At 44.2% G+C, this 17,397-nt stretch overlaps 1 protein-coding gene across 3 annotated transcripts in view; it reads right to left on the minus strand.

Moving 5' to 3' along the window:
- atad2b (ATPase family AAA domain containing 2B) overlaps positions 1 to 17,397 on the minus strand; it is a 29,159-nt gene that overhangs the window by 7,567 nt on the left and 4,195 nt on the right. For all 3 annotated transcript variants that reach the window (XM_088361167.1, XM_088361166.1, XM_088361168.1), the window contains exons 14-26: positions 17,115 to 17,274; positions 15,845 to 15,935; positions 15,339 to 15,647; positions 15,068 to 15,227; positions 14,789 to 14,975; positions 14,543 to 14,728; positions 13,791 to 13,926; positions 12,576 to 12,769; positions 12,337 to 12,496; positions 10,320 to 10,442; positions 8,989 to 9,189; positions 845 to 1,414; positions 326 to 456 (exon numbers count right to left, since the gene is read on the minus strand). In XM_088361167.1, the coding sequence (XP_088217293.1) occupies positions 326 to 456; positions 845 to 1,414; positions 8,989 to 9,189; positions 10,320 to 10,442; positions 12,337 to 12,496; positions 12,576 to 12,769; positions 13,791 to 13,926; positions 14,543 to 14,728; positions 14,789 to 14,975; positions 15,068 to 15,227; positions 15,339 to 15,647; positions 15,845 to 15,935; positions 17,115 to 17,274 (2,608 nt within the window). The remainder of the gene's footprint in view (positions 1 to 325; positions 457 to 844; positions 1,415 to 8,988; positions 9,190 to 10,319; positions 10,443 to 12,336; positions 12,497 to 12,575; positions 12,770 to 13,790; positions 13,927 to 14,542; positions 14,729 to 14,788; positions 14,976 to 15,067; positions 15,228 to 15,338; positions 15,648 to 15,844; positions 15,936 to 17,114; positions 17,275 to 17,397) is intronic.

Raw genomic sequence — 17,397 nt, forward strand, 5'->3', positions numbered from 1 at the left:
TTTGTAAAGGGGGCTCAATGACAAATACAAAGAGTGATCGGCAAAAGGCCGAGGTAAAGTTACTTTTTATGAGCTAACCTTCGTACGGCAAAGTCGGCGTCATGTCTCCCGTCAATTTACGATGTGCCCGAGCGTGTTCAATCAACTAATTGCAACAATTATGGCCCTGTCAGAAATCAGTGTAGCCCCGATTAAGACCCTCCCAGTATTTTATTTTGTAGTCATATATTCTCTTCCTTTTCCTCCAGTCAATTCAAGAAGCATAGCCTACTTGAGCTCCACCCTCATTTTAAATTTTTAAAAATAATCGTCACGAGTGCATTACCAAAAGTTGCTGGTGATCAACCACGAGCGGAGGAGGCGGGGGTGCGGCGTTGGGGTCGTCTTCCATCCTCGCGGCCGCTGCTTTCAGCTGCTCCGACGGGCTCGTCTTGCATTTCTTCACCTTGCCGTCACCTGTAAATGACATCAAAGCTTTCATGATGGCAACCGAGCGAGCGATACTCGCACTCGCCCACAAAAAAAACCCCACAAAACTTTGCAGTTGAAAGAGAGCTTTTACTATAGCGGAAGATGGTAGACCATTTAGAAACAGGGACCATTTTCTCAAATAAGACCAAATGGGTTTTGGATGAAGGGATGCGTACACTTCAAAGGAGGCCAACAGCACCACCATGTGATCCCGTTTCGTCTCTGTTTGACTGTCGGCATGGTCTTAAGGCTGCAAATCTAATTCCCATTTTATGTCTGCACGGTAAACCCCTAAAAAATTGCGCCACCTCAACAACAGTATCAAATGCAGATTTAACGGGTCAACATGCCTATTCTCTCTCCAACTACGCACCTTCTTTGTCCGGATCATCTTCCAGACCTTTGTGCTCCTGATTCGATTCACCCTCGTCATTAATGCTCTTGTGCTCCCCTTTTGACGCTATTTCATCCCTCGTGTTCTGAGGAGTCCTTTTCTCGCCGGCCTTGCTGTTTTTCTCCAGGCACTGAGAGTCCAGACTATCCATGGAGTCGTTCCCATTCACTTGCGCGACATGGAGAGCCTCAGAAGAATGCAATTTTTCATTTGGAGGTTTTGCGTCAGTTTGCCTCTCCTTGTCTGCATGGGATTGGAAATCGTTTGTTTGTTTTTCCAACTCTTTTCCAGTGTCAGTAGAGCCAGCCGGGGGCTCGTTGGAGCTTTCCTCCTCCGTGGAGGAGACGTGGGGGAGGTGACCGTTGGTCTGGGGTCCCGGGGTGTCGCAGGAAGACTCCTCATCCAGCGTCAGACATGAGTCGCTGGGCCCTGCCGCTTCTATTTCAGCCTCCACTTTTTGTACTTCTACTCCCTTTTTGTGGTGTTTATGCTTGCGGATGATGCCCCGCACCCAAGACTGCCGTCGGCGGAGCTTCCTCTTGACATGATCTGTGAGGCAAAATGACAAAAAAAAAAATGGCCATTGAATGACACGTCTCAGTTGGCGGCCAACAAAAGCTAGCTAACACAAACTGTACTCCAGCAACGATCAATAACGAGACTGACTGGCCACAAAAACTCAGAAAAATTACTTGTAGCAGCAAACGACATTTGTTAAAAGTCAGTATTTCACAAATTTCACTGGAATCAATATCTGAGCGCACTGCCAAGGCTTTAAAAGTGTCCTTCTAGCTCGTTTTGTTTGAAATTTCTGACATACCAATCTATTCAAACTTGCCCTTCTATTGTACAGTTTTAAAATTTATGGCAAAATCTTAAGTGCAATTTTTGTACTGTAATGTTTCCATTGAAGTGGACAAAATTATCCTAAACTACCTTTTTATTTGAGTTTTATGTTATATGCCAAGTTGCCAAACTGCAAGACAATTCAGTTTGTTTTGAACGCATCACAAGTCTCACTATTTTCTTGGGTCTTAAGATTTTTTTTTTTTTTGCACTGATATGCTAAATGGACCACGGTGGACTCATTCAATCAAGTCAAAGCCATTATAATTCTGTCAAGGGCCAGTGGACTAGCATAAATCAGACAAAAGATCCTTGGTATAATTAATAATATATGCCCCATTGTGATTCTCAATGGACACTAAACGCTCAGGTATGCATTAGCCTCAGTTAAACAGTGCAGCACGCTCCCTGCTTTGGATTGGATTACGACCCATTTAAAATAGATTTTTTTTTATATTCGTCATTAGGGCTAGGTCATGTCTAACCCAGGCGGAGATTGTAGACAGAAATTAAATTCGCCATTGTTAACAGAACCTTGCATTTTACCTTCCATGCTACCCAGATGTCTTATTTACACAAAGAAGAAAAAAAAAAAACACCCCACGGGAGGTTGGCTTGCGAGGGCTTAGCTATCACCATCAAAGATGTGTAGTAAGCACCCGGGGGAGGGAAAAGGTGAGACGGAGTAGCAGCAAGTGACTCGTCATAGGAAGCTCGTAAATGATGCATGAAAATTGTCAGAGCATGAACAGTGGAGCGCAGAGGGGGGAGGGCGAAGGCAGAGAAGTCAGTCTTAGTTCCAAAGCTCTTTTGTAGTAGTAATTAAAGCCCTCGTTACATTTGCTGGGCTGTGCCAAATGTTACGTTTGTGTGCGCCAGTTAAAGAGAACGCTGAGCGGGGGAAGATGAAATTTCATGCCGGCATCCAAAGTGCGGTGCCGGCAATTATTAAGTCGATAAATCATTGCAGTGCCGCCAACATGAACACAGCTCGGGAAAGCCTTTGGGTGCAATTATGAATTGGGTGTCTCTGAATGACTGACTGATTTCTTTACTATTTATTTCATCGAATTATTGCATCAGTGATCTGGAGCGTTAAAAGGTGAAGGGACTGAAGGGAACCAAGAGGAGTGGAAGTTGTTATATTAAACGCTTCTGCCTGCAGGGGAAATTGCCAGACGTTTGGTCTTGGAATTTTCAATTTCGAGCCAAAAACCTCTGCTATTGTTCAGTGGCGAAAATTTAAATTTTAAATGTGAGTGGCAATGAGTACAAGGTGTAGCCCACCGCCGGTTTAAAGTCGGACATTTAATTGCAAGTCATCGTATTTTGCTGTCTCGTAGACTTGCTGATTCCGCGTAACTTTGGAACATGCGTCTTAATTAACGGAGATCACAAAACCTTCGCTTTTAATATGACGCGGCAGCTCTTCAAATTTATGATGAGGTTACTATAAATAGTCACTGACACAAATGGGTCAACAGATCATGTCTAATTCTCAGCGCGCTAAAGACCATAGACTCTCCACTTGACAATTAGGGCAGCGGAGGTCCAAAATGTCTTTTGGTTCTCACTTCAGAAAGACCACCGAAAAAACGCTGAGAAGATAGTTTACATATTATACACATACTGTAGTATTCGTTATTTCAAAATTCTGCACAACCACTGGCAATATCCCAACTTGGGAAATCATCCAATCTGCTCGCACCATTCTCGATTCACTCCGACACACCTCTCCAAACTTGAACAGATGCTCTCTTGTTTGCCTGGCGCATGGCGTACTTTTCAACACAAGTGTGTGTTTCCATGGCAATCAACAACATTTTCCCTTCGGTCCCGAGAGGACTCCACTCTGTAATTCTCCGTGAATTCACATTTAGGACACGGGGGGCGAACACCGGCGTGCATTCATGGCGAGGGAATAAATTATACTGTAGCATTTTGGGGTCGAGGGAAAAAAATATGCTTGGAGCTGTTTTTTGGGGGCGTTTGACTAGTGTAATTTAATTATCATATGGGGCACTGGTGCATATTTGATATAAGATTCCCAATAGCAAGAAAATGTGGGCTAGTGTTGGCTGGGATTTATGCCACAAAAATGCGGTTATGAGACATGATATTTATTTCATAAAGTAAAGAAAGAATTTATGGAAAGAGAGCTTAGAAGTCTGATGGAAAGATTTTAGGCATTTTGAGGAACAGGAAAATTCACTTGAGTATTTTAAAAACTGTCAAAAAGCTAAGCATGGAGTATCAGACTATCTGCGAATGCCATTGTAAATTGCTAAGAGCTAGCTTTGCACTATTGATGGATGACTACACCTAATTAAAGAAAAGAACAGCCTACGTAGTCGCAACTATGCCAGGAATGAACACAAGCAAAAACCAGAGAAATGAGAAGAATCATACCATTGTGAGTAGAGTTGTCGGAAAAGAAAGCTAGCAAGGCTGTGAGAGTGACTCATGGACTGCAGGGTCATAAAATGTAAAGATGGCCATTTGTCAAGCGAGGTGACACGTTGCGCCGACACTTAATGAAACGTCCCGATCAATAAATGATACCATCCCCGGCTTGTGGAAATGAAGGCGATCAGTCAAGTCCCTCAATTGTTCCCCCCACTGCCGCCAACCGACGGTTTGTTTGCTTTTACTTTCGCTACGTCTCTCGGCTAATGGCGTCCCGCACGATAGCATCAATACTGGCGACGAGGCCGCAGCCGGCTGTGCAATTTCATTGGCTCACAAGGCAACATTTTTCAATCTCTTGCATAAGAATACCGAGACAGGAGTTAAAACAACTTGGCGGAGTCTACGTCTGCCTCAGGAACATCGACCTAGCCTTCTGCCATTTCTTCTATTCGGTTAACAATGGGTGCTTAGCCGCTACATGAAGTACATCCAAGGAGTCCGGAAAAAAAATAAGATATAAAAGCAGACTAAATCTCGGTATTCAACAGAGTTCCGATGCTGCATTATCATAAAAGAAAGCCGAAGTTTGAGCAATTACTTGTTAGCATCAGTAAACATCTGCCAAGGATTCAGGTCTTTTCTTACAGGGCATATGGTTTATCACAGAACCTTAAATGTGATTGAAAAGATTCCTCCAGCAAACAACATGTCCTTCAAAAAGAAAACATTTACTTCAAGGAGAAACTCGAGATATAATAAAAAGCGAGTTTGCGTATTAAGGCTACAACACATAAAAGGATTAGCGGGCGTGTGAAACAGTTTTAACATGAATTGTTCGCGTTGATGTAGCCATTAGTAACCGGTGTACCATCGTAGAAACGACGATTTGATGCATGACAACGAACCACACGAGAGAGCCACTGGAAAAAGATCATTACTAGCCGAGCTGCCCTTGACTATAATGACACGTCGTTAGCTACAAACCGGGGCAGCTATATGCGAGGGAAATGCACTTTGACGAGACATTTAATGGCTATGCCCACGATTAGTGTGAATAAGTGAGGTTCTCCCAGTAATTTGAAGTAATTAAAAACAATCGGTGCGCATTTTAAATTCTTACGGACCGGTGTGGGGGATTAATCCAAGTCATGCAGCGTCTTATTATGGCAGCTAGCATGGTCAAATAACTAATATGTGGCTGATTTTATTGCCTATCCTATTGTTATGGGTGAGAAAATGTGCAGTGTGAATTAATTTCAGCTTTAAACCGACTCAACAACCACGGGACCGCAGCCATAATAGAAATAAAATGTTCATAGCCACACATATTTGCATAATTGGAGAGCTGTAAAAAGATGTGAATCGCTGAAGAAAAGGAGGCTAAAACTTTGTTTACATAACAGTACCGTACACTATTTTTTGCAAAAGTCAGTTTTTATTCCATCGTTGGGTAGCAGCTACGGTATGAGATGCCAAAATCTGCCACAAAAAGTAGAAAATCATGAGTAGCATTCACGAGTGCTGTAATTTGCAAGCAAAAACCTTCTGTTTCCATGTTGCTGTTCAAAGAACACTAATCATGAGTTACAGCATTATGTTTGTGCAAGTGTTCCTGTCAAACGCAACAGAACCGGGCTCCCATTACACTGCTGGCGGCATCGCAGGAGCTGAATTTTACTCAAAAGCACTAATCAAAATATGTCAAATCGGCTAATGTTGAAAGTCAAAATGAGTTGAAATATTGAACCACCTAAGGAAAGTTGTTCAGATTGGTTGACTGTGTAGCACCAGTCAGCCAATCCAAGGGCAGACTAGCTTTTTACACTATCAGAATACAATTTTGATATGTACGGTCATAATTAAAGAGATTTGGGGAAAAAGGCCCGCAGACACAGCGGTAGACAGTAATGTGACGTGCAACCTAATACGATCAAAATAATGAGGATTGAGATTCATTTGGCTTGGCGCTGCAACCATCCAAGAGGCATTTGTGCCCACCAAATGGCAGCTAAGCTTGGCGTCGCTCCCCCGGCGCGCCAGATTGCCTTTGAAAAGTATTTTTTTTTTCCAGCGAGAAAAGCGTATTCTAATATCGGACACTAACGCTGCAATCTCAAACTGGAGATGGGTTCTTTGTAGCCTGCTGTTCGTGTTCTAATTTTAGCCCCCTAAGGAAGGAAAAAAAGGTCCCATTTGTCACCTGATGTCGGTAGCAGGCCACGTTAATAATGGAAACAAGCTGCCAAAATGAGTTTCCTGCATATACACGACCTTAGTTAGCCTAAAGCGACAAGCGGCTAACTCCCCAGGGGAGTTAGTGGGATGGCTGTGAAGACACCGAGCGCAACTTTGGTGACAATTAAAAAAAAAAAAACGTCATAAATGATTGAGGCCATCGTTTAAAATGATTAACCCATTTAAAGTTATTGGGGTACAGTTAAGTTAAAACAAACACTACAAAATTGAAATCCCTGCTATGGTGAATGGAAAATACTAAGACTGGGGTTATTAAATAAATGATTTGAACAAAATATCAAATTGGTGGAATTACCTTTGTATTCTATAAAAAGATAAGTGTCCTCTTACCACCCCATTTCCTGGATGCCTACTGTCTGCCCTTTATGTTCTGAAAAGAAATCAAATCCAGGCCATCCTTTCATGCAGTAACTACTCCAGCCTAATATAAAAGGAAGCATGGGGTGTTTATTATGACTTTAAATATCCCATCAAGGTCTGGCGATGGATTGACATTGGCAACGGGGAGGAGAGACGCCCGTTTAATGTAAGATGCGCGGTGGGGGTTAGTCGCAGCGGTGTTCCAGCCACAAGAGAAGCCTTGGTGGCTGTTGCCTTGGGCAGGCAGGCTATTGACTGATGCAGAGGACGCATTATGCAGAGCATCATTATTCTTCTCTTTTGCAAACACTGACGATACTTGTGTGAAAGGGATGCATCGTGATGGTAAAAGAACAAAGGGACATAAAAAAATCATCAGATGTGAATATTGAAAGTGGCAATCAATAGCGAAAGGGACACGAGGTGGTGGGGTGAACAAGCAAGTGCCATCCGAATAAGGAAAGTGAAGGAGATTTAATTATAAATGAAAGGATGGCACTTGCAATGAACTTGATCCTTGTGGTGATGCACCATACGTGAACCCCGAGCTGGGGCCTCGCTAATGGTCCTGTGGGGGAGGAAGGATGGGGGCGGGGGGGTGCTCCCACCTTTGGTGGTAGCGAGCGAGTGGAGAGCAGAAGCAGGAGCACGGCAAACATATTCCGTCCATTCAAGGTCTTCCCACGCATCTATCCATGGCAACCAGGTTTGTCCAGCCAACGCGAGTGCTTTTCACACCCACTTTGCAAATATATTAAGCCTTCAAAAAAGTGTTTGTGTAAATATTGAGTGGCCCTCATCGCGCTGCTTGTTATATTGGAATGGCGCGGGCCAGTCACGGCACTTGACGAGAAGAGGGAGCAGTGCATCGAAAACAAAAGTAAATAAATGAATATATCGTGTCAAGTGCCAAGATAACTGCAGGCTAAGATTCGCGAGAAACCCGCACCTTTAAAATGGCTCCAAAAAAAAATCAATGGGCTGCCAGGAAATGGTCAAAATGACCCTAAAATTAGCTAGTGTGGTCAGAAATAAGAGACACCTCGTCGTCTTTTCTGTCATGGCTTTGTCAGTTGAATTTAAACACCATTCAACAGCGCTGCGAAAAACAAAGCATGAAAAAGCAGACCGGTGCGCGACTTCATTTGCCGAGCAGTGCCGAATTTTACCGGCTGCACTTTTTAGCCTGTCATGTCATTATGCACAATCACTGATCAATTAGACTAATAGCTGCCCCACTGAGAAGTTCCAGGTGAGAACAGGATGTCGATGTCACAAATTAATCACCCGACTTAGCCTAATTAATTGACGCTTTCAACAGAGGGTTTTAGTAATGACTCTGCACGACATGCTACTGAATAAACTCCTTCATACGAAACTTACCGTCCACGTAACACTCAACATCGCGTACTACTTCCATCCCGTCATTAATAAAAATGTACATGTGAAGGATTTGGACCTGGCTTGATTTATAGCAGAAGAGAAATAACGCTCACTAGGGGTGCTGCTCATGGAAAACAAGCACCACCCTGTGTTGGGTACGAGGACTACAGCGGAAACTTGAGCGCGAACTGTAAGAAGCCTGGCGGGCATTTTGTGACTTAACATGTGAGCGGTTGGGGTGACATCCCCATTAGTTTGCCTCACACCTGCCATTTGCCACAGCTGGTCATGTAATGGCCCCGCGGTGTGGTCATGTTCCGAGTGGTTAAGAGAGGGGAGGACCCCGCTAATGAGGCTGCTCACTAGCGTCGACTCCCCACAGTGTGTGTCGTATACATCTGGTGGGCTGTAATCATGTGACACGTCTGACTGCTGTTAAGAGGTTCAAGGATTTTTTGGGGGTTTCATTTCTTGCCTGTGTATTTGTGCAGTTTGTTTATGTATTTGTATTCCCTTTGTTTTACTCTGCTGTCTGTTGCCGGGTCGGCGTTACTAATCGCATAGCATGGATTAAATTTAAAACAATGAAAGAGATTGTTTTGTTTACTTTTTTAAAGACAATTACTCCAAATGAACTAGAACACTCAATTAGGGCAGTCAAGAGAAGAATATTCAAGGGCTCCAGTGTGTTTCTAGTTTAACAGCAGATATCTTGTTTATACAAATGGACGGCAAGTAAAATGGTTTTAAAAAATGTGACTTACCTTTGTGTAACGTTCCAACAATAACCATTTCTTTACACTTGCCATCTATCGTATGGCAGAGAATCCAAACTATTTCTGTGTGTGTGTCTTTCTTGCGGTACTCACAACATGTTTTATTGTCGGTGGCCTCGCCCTGAGTGCTGGCCTTGCTCTGTTGTTCCGCTGCACCGTGACTCCTCCTGTTTCCGGGAGCGCTCGGAGTAGTTGCTGCTGCTTTTGATGGTGATGCTGTTGCTGGTGGTGATGCTTCAGCCGCTGCTGCTGCTGTTGCTGTTGTTGCTGCAGGCTGAGTTGGCGTCTGCTGGTCTGCACATCACAACGGAAGATTAGGTTAGGAAGTACACTATACGCCCATATTGGTCTTTATGCAGAGGAGTGGCATTACATTAGTATCAATCAGCAGAGAGAAATGGGAAGAGGAGACTCATTCTGGGCAAATTAAGCTCGAAATAGTAGCTTCAAACCAAAATGGCGAACTTCCTGTGGATTTTCAACCACGTGTTTATTAGGCTTTTTTGTGGTCCCATCAATGACAAACAAGTCTATCGAATCCTGTTTTCTACATTACTATTTACCCCGCATAGCTTTTGTGACATTAACAATGTTATTTTAACCAGTGGAACCAGTTCTTTGGTGGTAATATTTTAAACATCAGCTTAGTCTCTTTTTTTTTTTTTTTTTTTAACAATCGTCATTGTCAGCTTGAGTGTTACAGCACACTAAAAACTGAGGTGGAGCCGGTCCATTGAAGCCCTCCGAATAACAACATTTTCATTTCTCACATTTATTTTACCACCTTCTCAAGTCCCAGGCGTGCTGCCAGGAGTTCGCTACAACCTGGGTGTCATGCAAACGACTCGGCTAATTGATAGCGTTAAAAAAAGACCTTGACTAAAGGATGAAATATTTAAAAGCCCTACGATTCTTTTGCTGACCATCGGCTCGAACAATATTCATGATTTAAAAGTTTAAATATGTTCACTTTGTGACTAGCAGATATAAACATTGTTAAGCGGGAGACTCCATGTTCTATTGCACTTACTTTAAGCGGGCATACTAATTAGCCAATTCCTACAGGGGCAATCGTCAACTGGAATATTTGCATACGATTACACACCTCACCGCTTTAATATTTGACGGGATACATAAAAAAATTAAAAAAAACTCCTCGGATGTATCATTTAACATCTGCTTAATCGCGCCTAATCGTAACCAAATCTGCTGCCGAAGCATAAACAGTGGAGGCCTTGAAGTTATGTGTTCCGGAAAATTTTTTGATTATGGCACACCTATCTTTCGGCAATTTGGAGGGGGAAAGCACTGGGAGTATTTTCCAGATGCACTAAGTCAAAACCGCAGAGAGTCTAAATTTACTAGCAAGTGTGTCTTTGAATTAACTGGCATAAGAAGCACAGAGAACACGTCAAGGTTCTCACCATTCTTCCTGCGCGCCTCCTTGATGTCCTCGCACATGCGATCAAATTCTGGGTCGAGCTCCGAGGAGAAGATAGCGTGTGCCGTGTCCTTGAGGCTGCATGCTCGGTGCCTGATCACCTTGTCTGCAAAACAAAGTAAAAACATGCATCTCCACGTTTTGTACACTAATCTGATCGACGGAGCAGTGCCGTGAAATGGGAGGGAAACGCCATACATCCAGCTCCTCAAAAAAAGTAATTTAAAATAAACCAAATCATGCTCAACCAGTATTTCATTGAATGTACTACAAAGACAAGTAACTTCATGTTCAAACTACTAAACTTTATTTACTGCAGCTGGAAAAACAACAATTTATTATTTGACATCCTGTGTTTGGGCTAAAAAAGTAGTAATGTGTTCTCCAGCACACCATGTCTCTGATGTCCCCGGGCATCATTAATCCCCCATTTTGTGTGACTGAAAGGACGGGCTGAAGAGTGAGGCTAAAAGCGTATCCACTGTAAACAGGCTGCCTCTCATTACAGCCAGGCAGAGGTAGGGAGAGGCGGTGGAGGGCTCGCAATCTGCCAGCGTTTGTCTAATTGGACGACGGCTGGGTAATGGTGATGGAGGCAGTGTGTGTACGGGTGTGTGTGTGTGTGTGTACACATAAGAATATTACAAAAAAAGCCTTTCAGAGGCTTCTAATGACAGCTGCCCTGCTGGGAGCTCATCTGCGTCAAGTCTCTTTCTATTACTATTTACCAGCACTTCTAATTTGCTTGATGGTAAAAAAAAAAGCTTCTTTATGTTGATGCATGAGTGACACATTCACCTTCAATTGGACAACTTATATTAAAATGTCGATTTTTGGGGGCGACTATATTCCAATGCTACATAGTTTACTGTAAAATCACATTAAAAACAGAACTTATGCACAGAACTGCATGTTTACAAAGTAACCATATCTTGCTAATTTAATTCCACCTATCACCGCTAGTTAGAACAAATTGTTAATCCCTCAACAAGTGGTGAAGCTTAGACAGCCGCCAGTGCGCAGCCAATCGCTTTAATGAACGAACGGAAGCAAAATGAACACGGAACAAGCACATTCATAAACTAATTCAATGGCTAGAAGTGACGCTTAGGGGCACTCAACAAGCAGACCGACTAACAGCAGCCGGTTAACAGCCAGCTGCTATCCGGAAACCAAAAAACAGCCAACTCTCCTCTCTCGTTCATGCTCAGAGGTGTTGTGTTATTTTTGCTTTGAAACATTATTTTTGTTTTGAAACAAACATAGCTGGAGTGCACATAAGGTCTTGGTTTGTCGTCTTTTTTAAACCGTCTAATTGCATTTTATCCCTTTTAGTGTAGCTTCGTTAGATACCCGCACATGCGGACAATTGACAGCACACTATAGCCTAATTTATTCATTCAGCCCGGCAGAAAACCGCTTTCCATTAAGCATTGCGGGCAAAGCGAGAATTAAAAATAGTTACTTGTGCTGTACGCTGCTTTCAATTCATATCATTCTGTCACTAATGTTCCCTTTAAGCCTGCATGGACATATTTCACCAGCTTACACAAAATACGGATGAATGTGTTAGCCAACAACGGGCCTCTTTCAATGTTTGTGCATACATTTGTCCTCTGTGATGTTCTGGGCGCTCAAGACCAAAAGAAAAGGGGTGGGGTGGGGGGGGGTCAATTCTAGCTGTGAGACAAGAGACGCGATTAAATTTTCATGCATATGCAAGCCTTCCACATTTTCTACACGGCAAACGGGGAAGCGGGGAAGTGACTTTCTTCATCTGAATTTCCGACATGTGCAAAAAGGCGCTAGGAGCTTTTGTAATTACCGCGCCTGTAGGCCCACTTAATAAGTCATTAGATTTTTTTTTTAAACCCCCCTTTTTTTTCATTTTTATTCGCTCAATCACTAATGGAGCGCAAAATAACTCCAGAAAGAAACCATCAGAGTGAACAGATTACGGGTGTGTGTATCTTTATACGTGCCTTCGTAGTTTGTCTCACCTCCGGGATCCTTGTCAGGATTATACTCCAGCGCATTGCTGCAGATAAGGTCGATGTCCACCAGAAAGTCCTTGGCCGTCAAGTACTGATGCTTGTCAATCTTGGTCATGACAGTGGACAGGTCCATGGGCTGTCCGATCACCTCCAGGTAGTCTGACACCTTACGGATGCATGATATAGTCAGATTGTGGGAAAAAAAATTGAGAATAAGAATCCTTTGGTTTTGGTTTTGTCCTCACCTCCTCGATGTCGACAGGCTTGCTGAAGATATTGAAGCGTTTGTCGGTGGCCAACCGGTTGGTCACATCCCTGAGAAAAAGCCGGAGCTCCCGTAGCGTGTTTTCCTCTTGCTCAGCCAGGCGACGCTGCTCCTTGGCGGACAGCACACTGGGGCCCGGGTCCTCGGCCACCGGCAGCACCTCCTCGCACCGCTCTACCACGGGCAAAAGGCAAAAATGCTAAACATCTTTTTAGAGTAAAGCTAGGCTTGATGAAGTGAACATCCAGCCCAGTGAGTTAAAAATGTGAATAGTGATTTTATGTATTTTTAAAATGAATTAAAAATATTCCTCAATAAGAAATAATAATTAGAAGTCATGCTCACTAAGGGATCAATTTCCACCTCATCTACGAATGATCAAATCCATCCATCCATTTGAAAACTCTTAGCAAAAATAGTTCATACACCCCTGCCCTGAATAAATGATGTTGAAGCTTAGAATGATGAAGCCAAGTATGGAAAAGCCAATGTCCGCCGCTCAGGCTCCATCTGTAGGCAGATGAGACATGCTTAGGAAGCCCCTGCGGCTCCTCACCTCTCCTCCATCACGAGCGTTCCCTGATTCTAATTAGGGATAATAGCTCCAGCACTCGCAAGCCGGTTGGCTTCCCGCCGATTTTTTTTCCTGCTAGAAGTCGGACCCCCGAAGACTGGGGCAGAGGACCCCTGCCTTGTATCAACAACCGTATTAGACTTGAATGAAGGAGCAGGGCAGTGGCAGAGGACAGATTAACGCTGGGGATGATGATGATGTGATGGGGGTGGGGGGTGGGGGCACAGCGGCGCGGCGAGAAGGCAATTTTAACCCAGGAAACATTCTCATCCGTGCATATCTACCAGCCACGTAATACACCGTGGGCCAAATATTTAGCTCTCACATATGCAAACAGAATATGAATGAGGCCTACAGCAGATATTTGGCTCAATGTGTCGCTTCTTTGCTTGGAGCTGAAGCTACATAATTTAGGTTTGAGGAGGGAGGAAAAACACACATGCAGACCAACACTGCCCTCTAGAGCCAATGTCCATAACGTCTTAATTAATTTCCTGTGGGTGGCAGGAGGCAGGGCTCAAACTATTTTGTCAATATTTACTTACCTATGCTGATTTCCTATGGGAATGATTCCTAATTCAAACAATTGGGTGTCTCAATATTTCTGTCCGTGGCATGCACCTTTATTCCTGAGGCGTGGCGGGGCTCTGGCCGCTTGGACCAGGAGCAGGTCAGAAAAGAAGCTCCTCCGGTCTCTTTCGCCCGGAGGCTGCAGCGTGACCACCTCCCCATAGGCTGTCTGGAACATACTCTTCACCTACAAAAAAAAAAAAAAAAAATTATATTCATCATTTTTAAAGACAACACAATCCCAACAGTTGCATTTCAATTGGCTGCTTCTGTGCTTGTGAGTTGAAGGCCGCACCCTCCGGGAAGCGATTGTGCTGACAGAGCTTCTTCTTCCTCTTCTCTCTGTTTCACATTAATCCTTTCTCTTATCTCTTGACGTGTTTGAATCGCCTCTCAGTCTTTTTGGAATCTGTCCCCGGACTGGAGTGGGTAATCATTTTAAATACGAAGGCAAAATGGGGGTAAATTTGAGGGGAATGATGTAGCAGCCGGAGGAAAGTGAGTGATGACGCTGGCTAGTGCTCATAGTGATAAAAGTCTAGAGCGTGCGGACACATGGAGGAGGTGAATAATGCATGACGGTGTGTAATTTAACATCTGTTCTACTGGCGTGACTTCAATGATATCTTGATTAATACGGAGCTTAAGCTTCTGAATGTCATCATGAGTAATGCTGTGCTACTGTAGTTTCAAAATGGTGGAGGAGTCCAAAATGGAGCATTAACAAAAAAATGTAGCGACGTGCTTCTCAGAGACATTGGGCGGCATTTGTTGTCGCCGGGCATATCTCGCCATTTTCTCACCTCTTCAGAAAGCCGCGTGTGGGTTGTCTCGGCGGTGCCAAGGATGAGGACGGGGCAGAAGGAGGGCACATCCAGCAGCAGGGACAGGAAGGTGCTCTTTAGCGTGTCGCTCACCGTCTCCCACCACTCCGAGATGTGCGGGACAAATACCACGCTGGGGACGCTACGGCAAGCCTCGCGGAAAACCTGAAATTATGGTTTAAAGATGATTAAGGATTCAAAAGTCTTTGTGTGTGTTGGTGTTACCTGAGCACAGGACTCCTCCGGCGTCTTGGCGCTTGTGGAGTAGAGGGTGGGCAAGTCCAGGCGGTGCACTGGCAGCTTGTCCAGGTAGTGCAGCAAGGCAGGGGCCAAGTGGGAACTCTGCCCCGAACCCGGGGAGCCGGCCAGCAGCAGACGGGGCCGGTACGCTGTGGGTTGCTGGTGGGGGGAACTGCCAGAAGGAAAAGACCCTTTTTCCATTAATCAGGGCTGTCAATGAGAAGATAGTTGAGATTGGGCAGGTGGCGCTGTTGTGGTACTCACAAAGAGCAATGAATAAAGGGTCTGCGCATGGCGGAGTGAGATGATGCCGAGGGACTGATGGGGCACAAGGCAGGCTGGACTTCGTAAATAGAAGTGGCGCTGTCTTCGTTGTCGTCGCCGCTGTATACATCCTCTTCGAGGAGTTGATTGTCACGGCCCACTAAACGCGCAGATACGGAATTGAAGTTAAAATCAGAACATTTGAATTTTTGACACAATTATAGCTTTATTTTTTCATTATGAAATGATTTATTGTCAAAAATCTCCCTACCCTGCGTGTCCCTGTCGGCACACTGAGAGTGAGGGAAGACTCTATGGAGAGCTTTGAGCACCAAAGAAAAAGCGCCTGCCAGCAGGGGCCTGAGGATGGGCGACAGTGCTCGCCCCGGAGGAGCCAGGGCCCTCTGGGAGGCCGGCACGATAGCCCTCATGGCCCGACAGAAGTCGGCGGGCCCTAGCACAACGGAGGCAACATCCAGCTTTAGCTTGACGCTGCTGCCGTAAATCTGCGGGTAGCGGCGGCGAAGGGCAACCAGCACCGCCTCTGTGCAAAGTGCTTTGATGTCGGCGCCGCAGTAGCCTGGAACGGGAACGCACTGATTGTTAATAATTGTTCTAATAGTGACAATAACTATTCAAAAACGTTCATACAATAATCAGGTAAATGTCACTTTGGACACAGCAATAAAGGAAAGCTCTGTCCAGACTGTTCAGTAAACAATAACAATTATTTCTATAGTGCAGAAAAATAACGTTACATAATTGACTTTTTCTTACCAACACATTTTTCTGCAAGTTCATCTACAAATGGCTCAGACAATTTGGGGTTCCAGTCCCGTGTGTGGATCTGCACGATGTGCTTTCTGGCCTATAGAAAAATTAAGTAGATTACTTCAAGTTAACATTTCCATGCCAGGTGTGATGTTTAATTTCAGGAGCCACGAGTGAGTTTGCTGGCATGTTGAATAATACACCGGGATAAATGAATGAATGGCAAAACTGAAGAGTTTCATCACAAGGGGAACACGCGGAGGATAGCTCCAGCTCTTATTTCCAAACCGAGAGCAGCAAAAGGATCGGAGGTGAGTCTCGCCGCCGCCAAAGTGAGCCTGTTGCATCACCCGCGGACGGTTCGGCTTTGATGGGCAGACGTCAAGAAGCGGAGTGCTCGCTATTGTGAGCATAAGGCTTTTCATAGTCTTTCATCAGACTTTGCGGTTTGGAGAGTCTAACTTGGCCTAGGTTTTGTAATATTGTGTGATTCCGACGGTCGAACTGATTTTGAATGTGTCCACGGGGCTCTTTATTTGCGCGAGAACCATGTTTTTAAAATGGTTACACGCTCAGTGGTGCAACCGTCTGCAATGTTTAAATCGGGAAAATTGAGAGATACTTCTTGGGTATAGACCAGGGGTGCTCAGTAAGTCGATCGCGATAGACCAGTTGATCGCCAAGCTACTACTGGTAGATTGCATGACGTTAAAAAAATAATAATAAAAAATGCTGTATGCTAGAATCCAGCCCATCGCTTGATTGGCATACAGGTAGGCCTGTCGGGAGGCAATCACAGTGAACGGCACATGCGCAATAGACAGTGACTACAACCCCTCACCGCAGCATGTTGAACGGTCGCGCACACACAAACCGCCAAAGTTTATAAGCTAATCAAAGTACGCACTTGCTGTTTTCTTTTAAACAAGTTAAAAACGTATCAATTTCATACGGAATGGGAGTTGGGACTTTTTTCTCACAATGTCATTTTCTAAGTGCATTACAAAAATACACGCACTATATTATTTATTTATTTATTTATTTATTGTAATGGGTAGATCTTTGTGACTTGGTCATTTTAAAAGTAGCTCGTAAACTGAAAAGGTTTGAGCACCCCTGGTATAGACTAATGCAAAGTGCTAACTGTTGAAATCTCATAGGTTGGCTGAAATTTCATAAGATATTCTTAAATCCAATGAGGCGATGAAACCTTTTGACGCATCTCATATGTTTGAATTCCCACCCATTTAACATAAAGAAGACATTTCTCTCTCACCGTCTTGTCAGGGAGGTTGAATAGAAACTCCCGGTCAAAACGGCCAGGCCTCCGTAGCGCCGGGTCGATAGAGTCAAGTCTGTTGGTAGCACCGATGACCACTATCTCACCGCGGCTGTCCAGGCCGTCCATCAACGCCAAAAGAGTGGACACTATGGAACTTTATTTAAAAAAAAAAAAAAAAAAGGGGTTTTATTACTCAGTAATAAGAGAGCGAAAAAAAAACAATGAGAAAAAAAAATTCATGGCAGGGCTGGATTTACGCCGCAGTTTCTAGTGTCTA

The sequence above is a fragment of the Syngnathus floridae genome, chromosome 19, assembly GCF_059516105.1.
Source record: "Syngnathus floridae isolate MCC-2025c chromosome 19, RoL_Sflo_1.0, whole genome shotgun sequence".
In the NCBI taxonomy this organism is placed as follows: Eukaryota; Metazoa; Chordata; class Actinopteri; order Syngnathiformes; family Syngnathidae; genus Syngnathus; species Syngnathus floridae.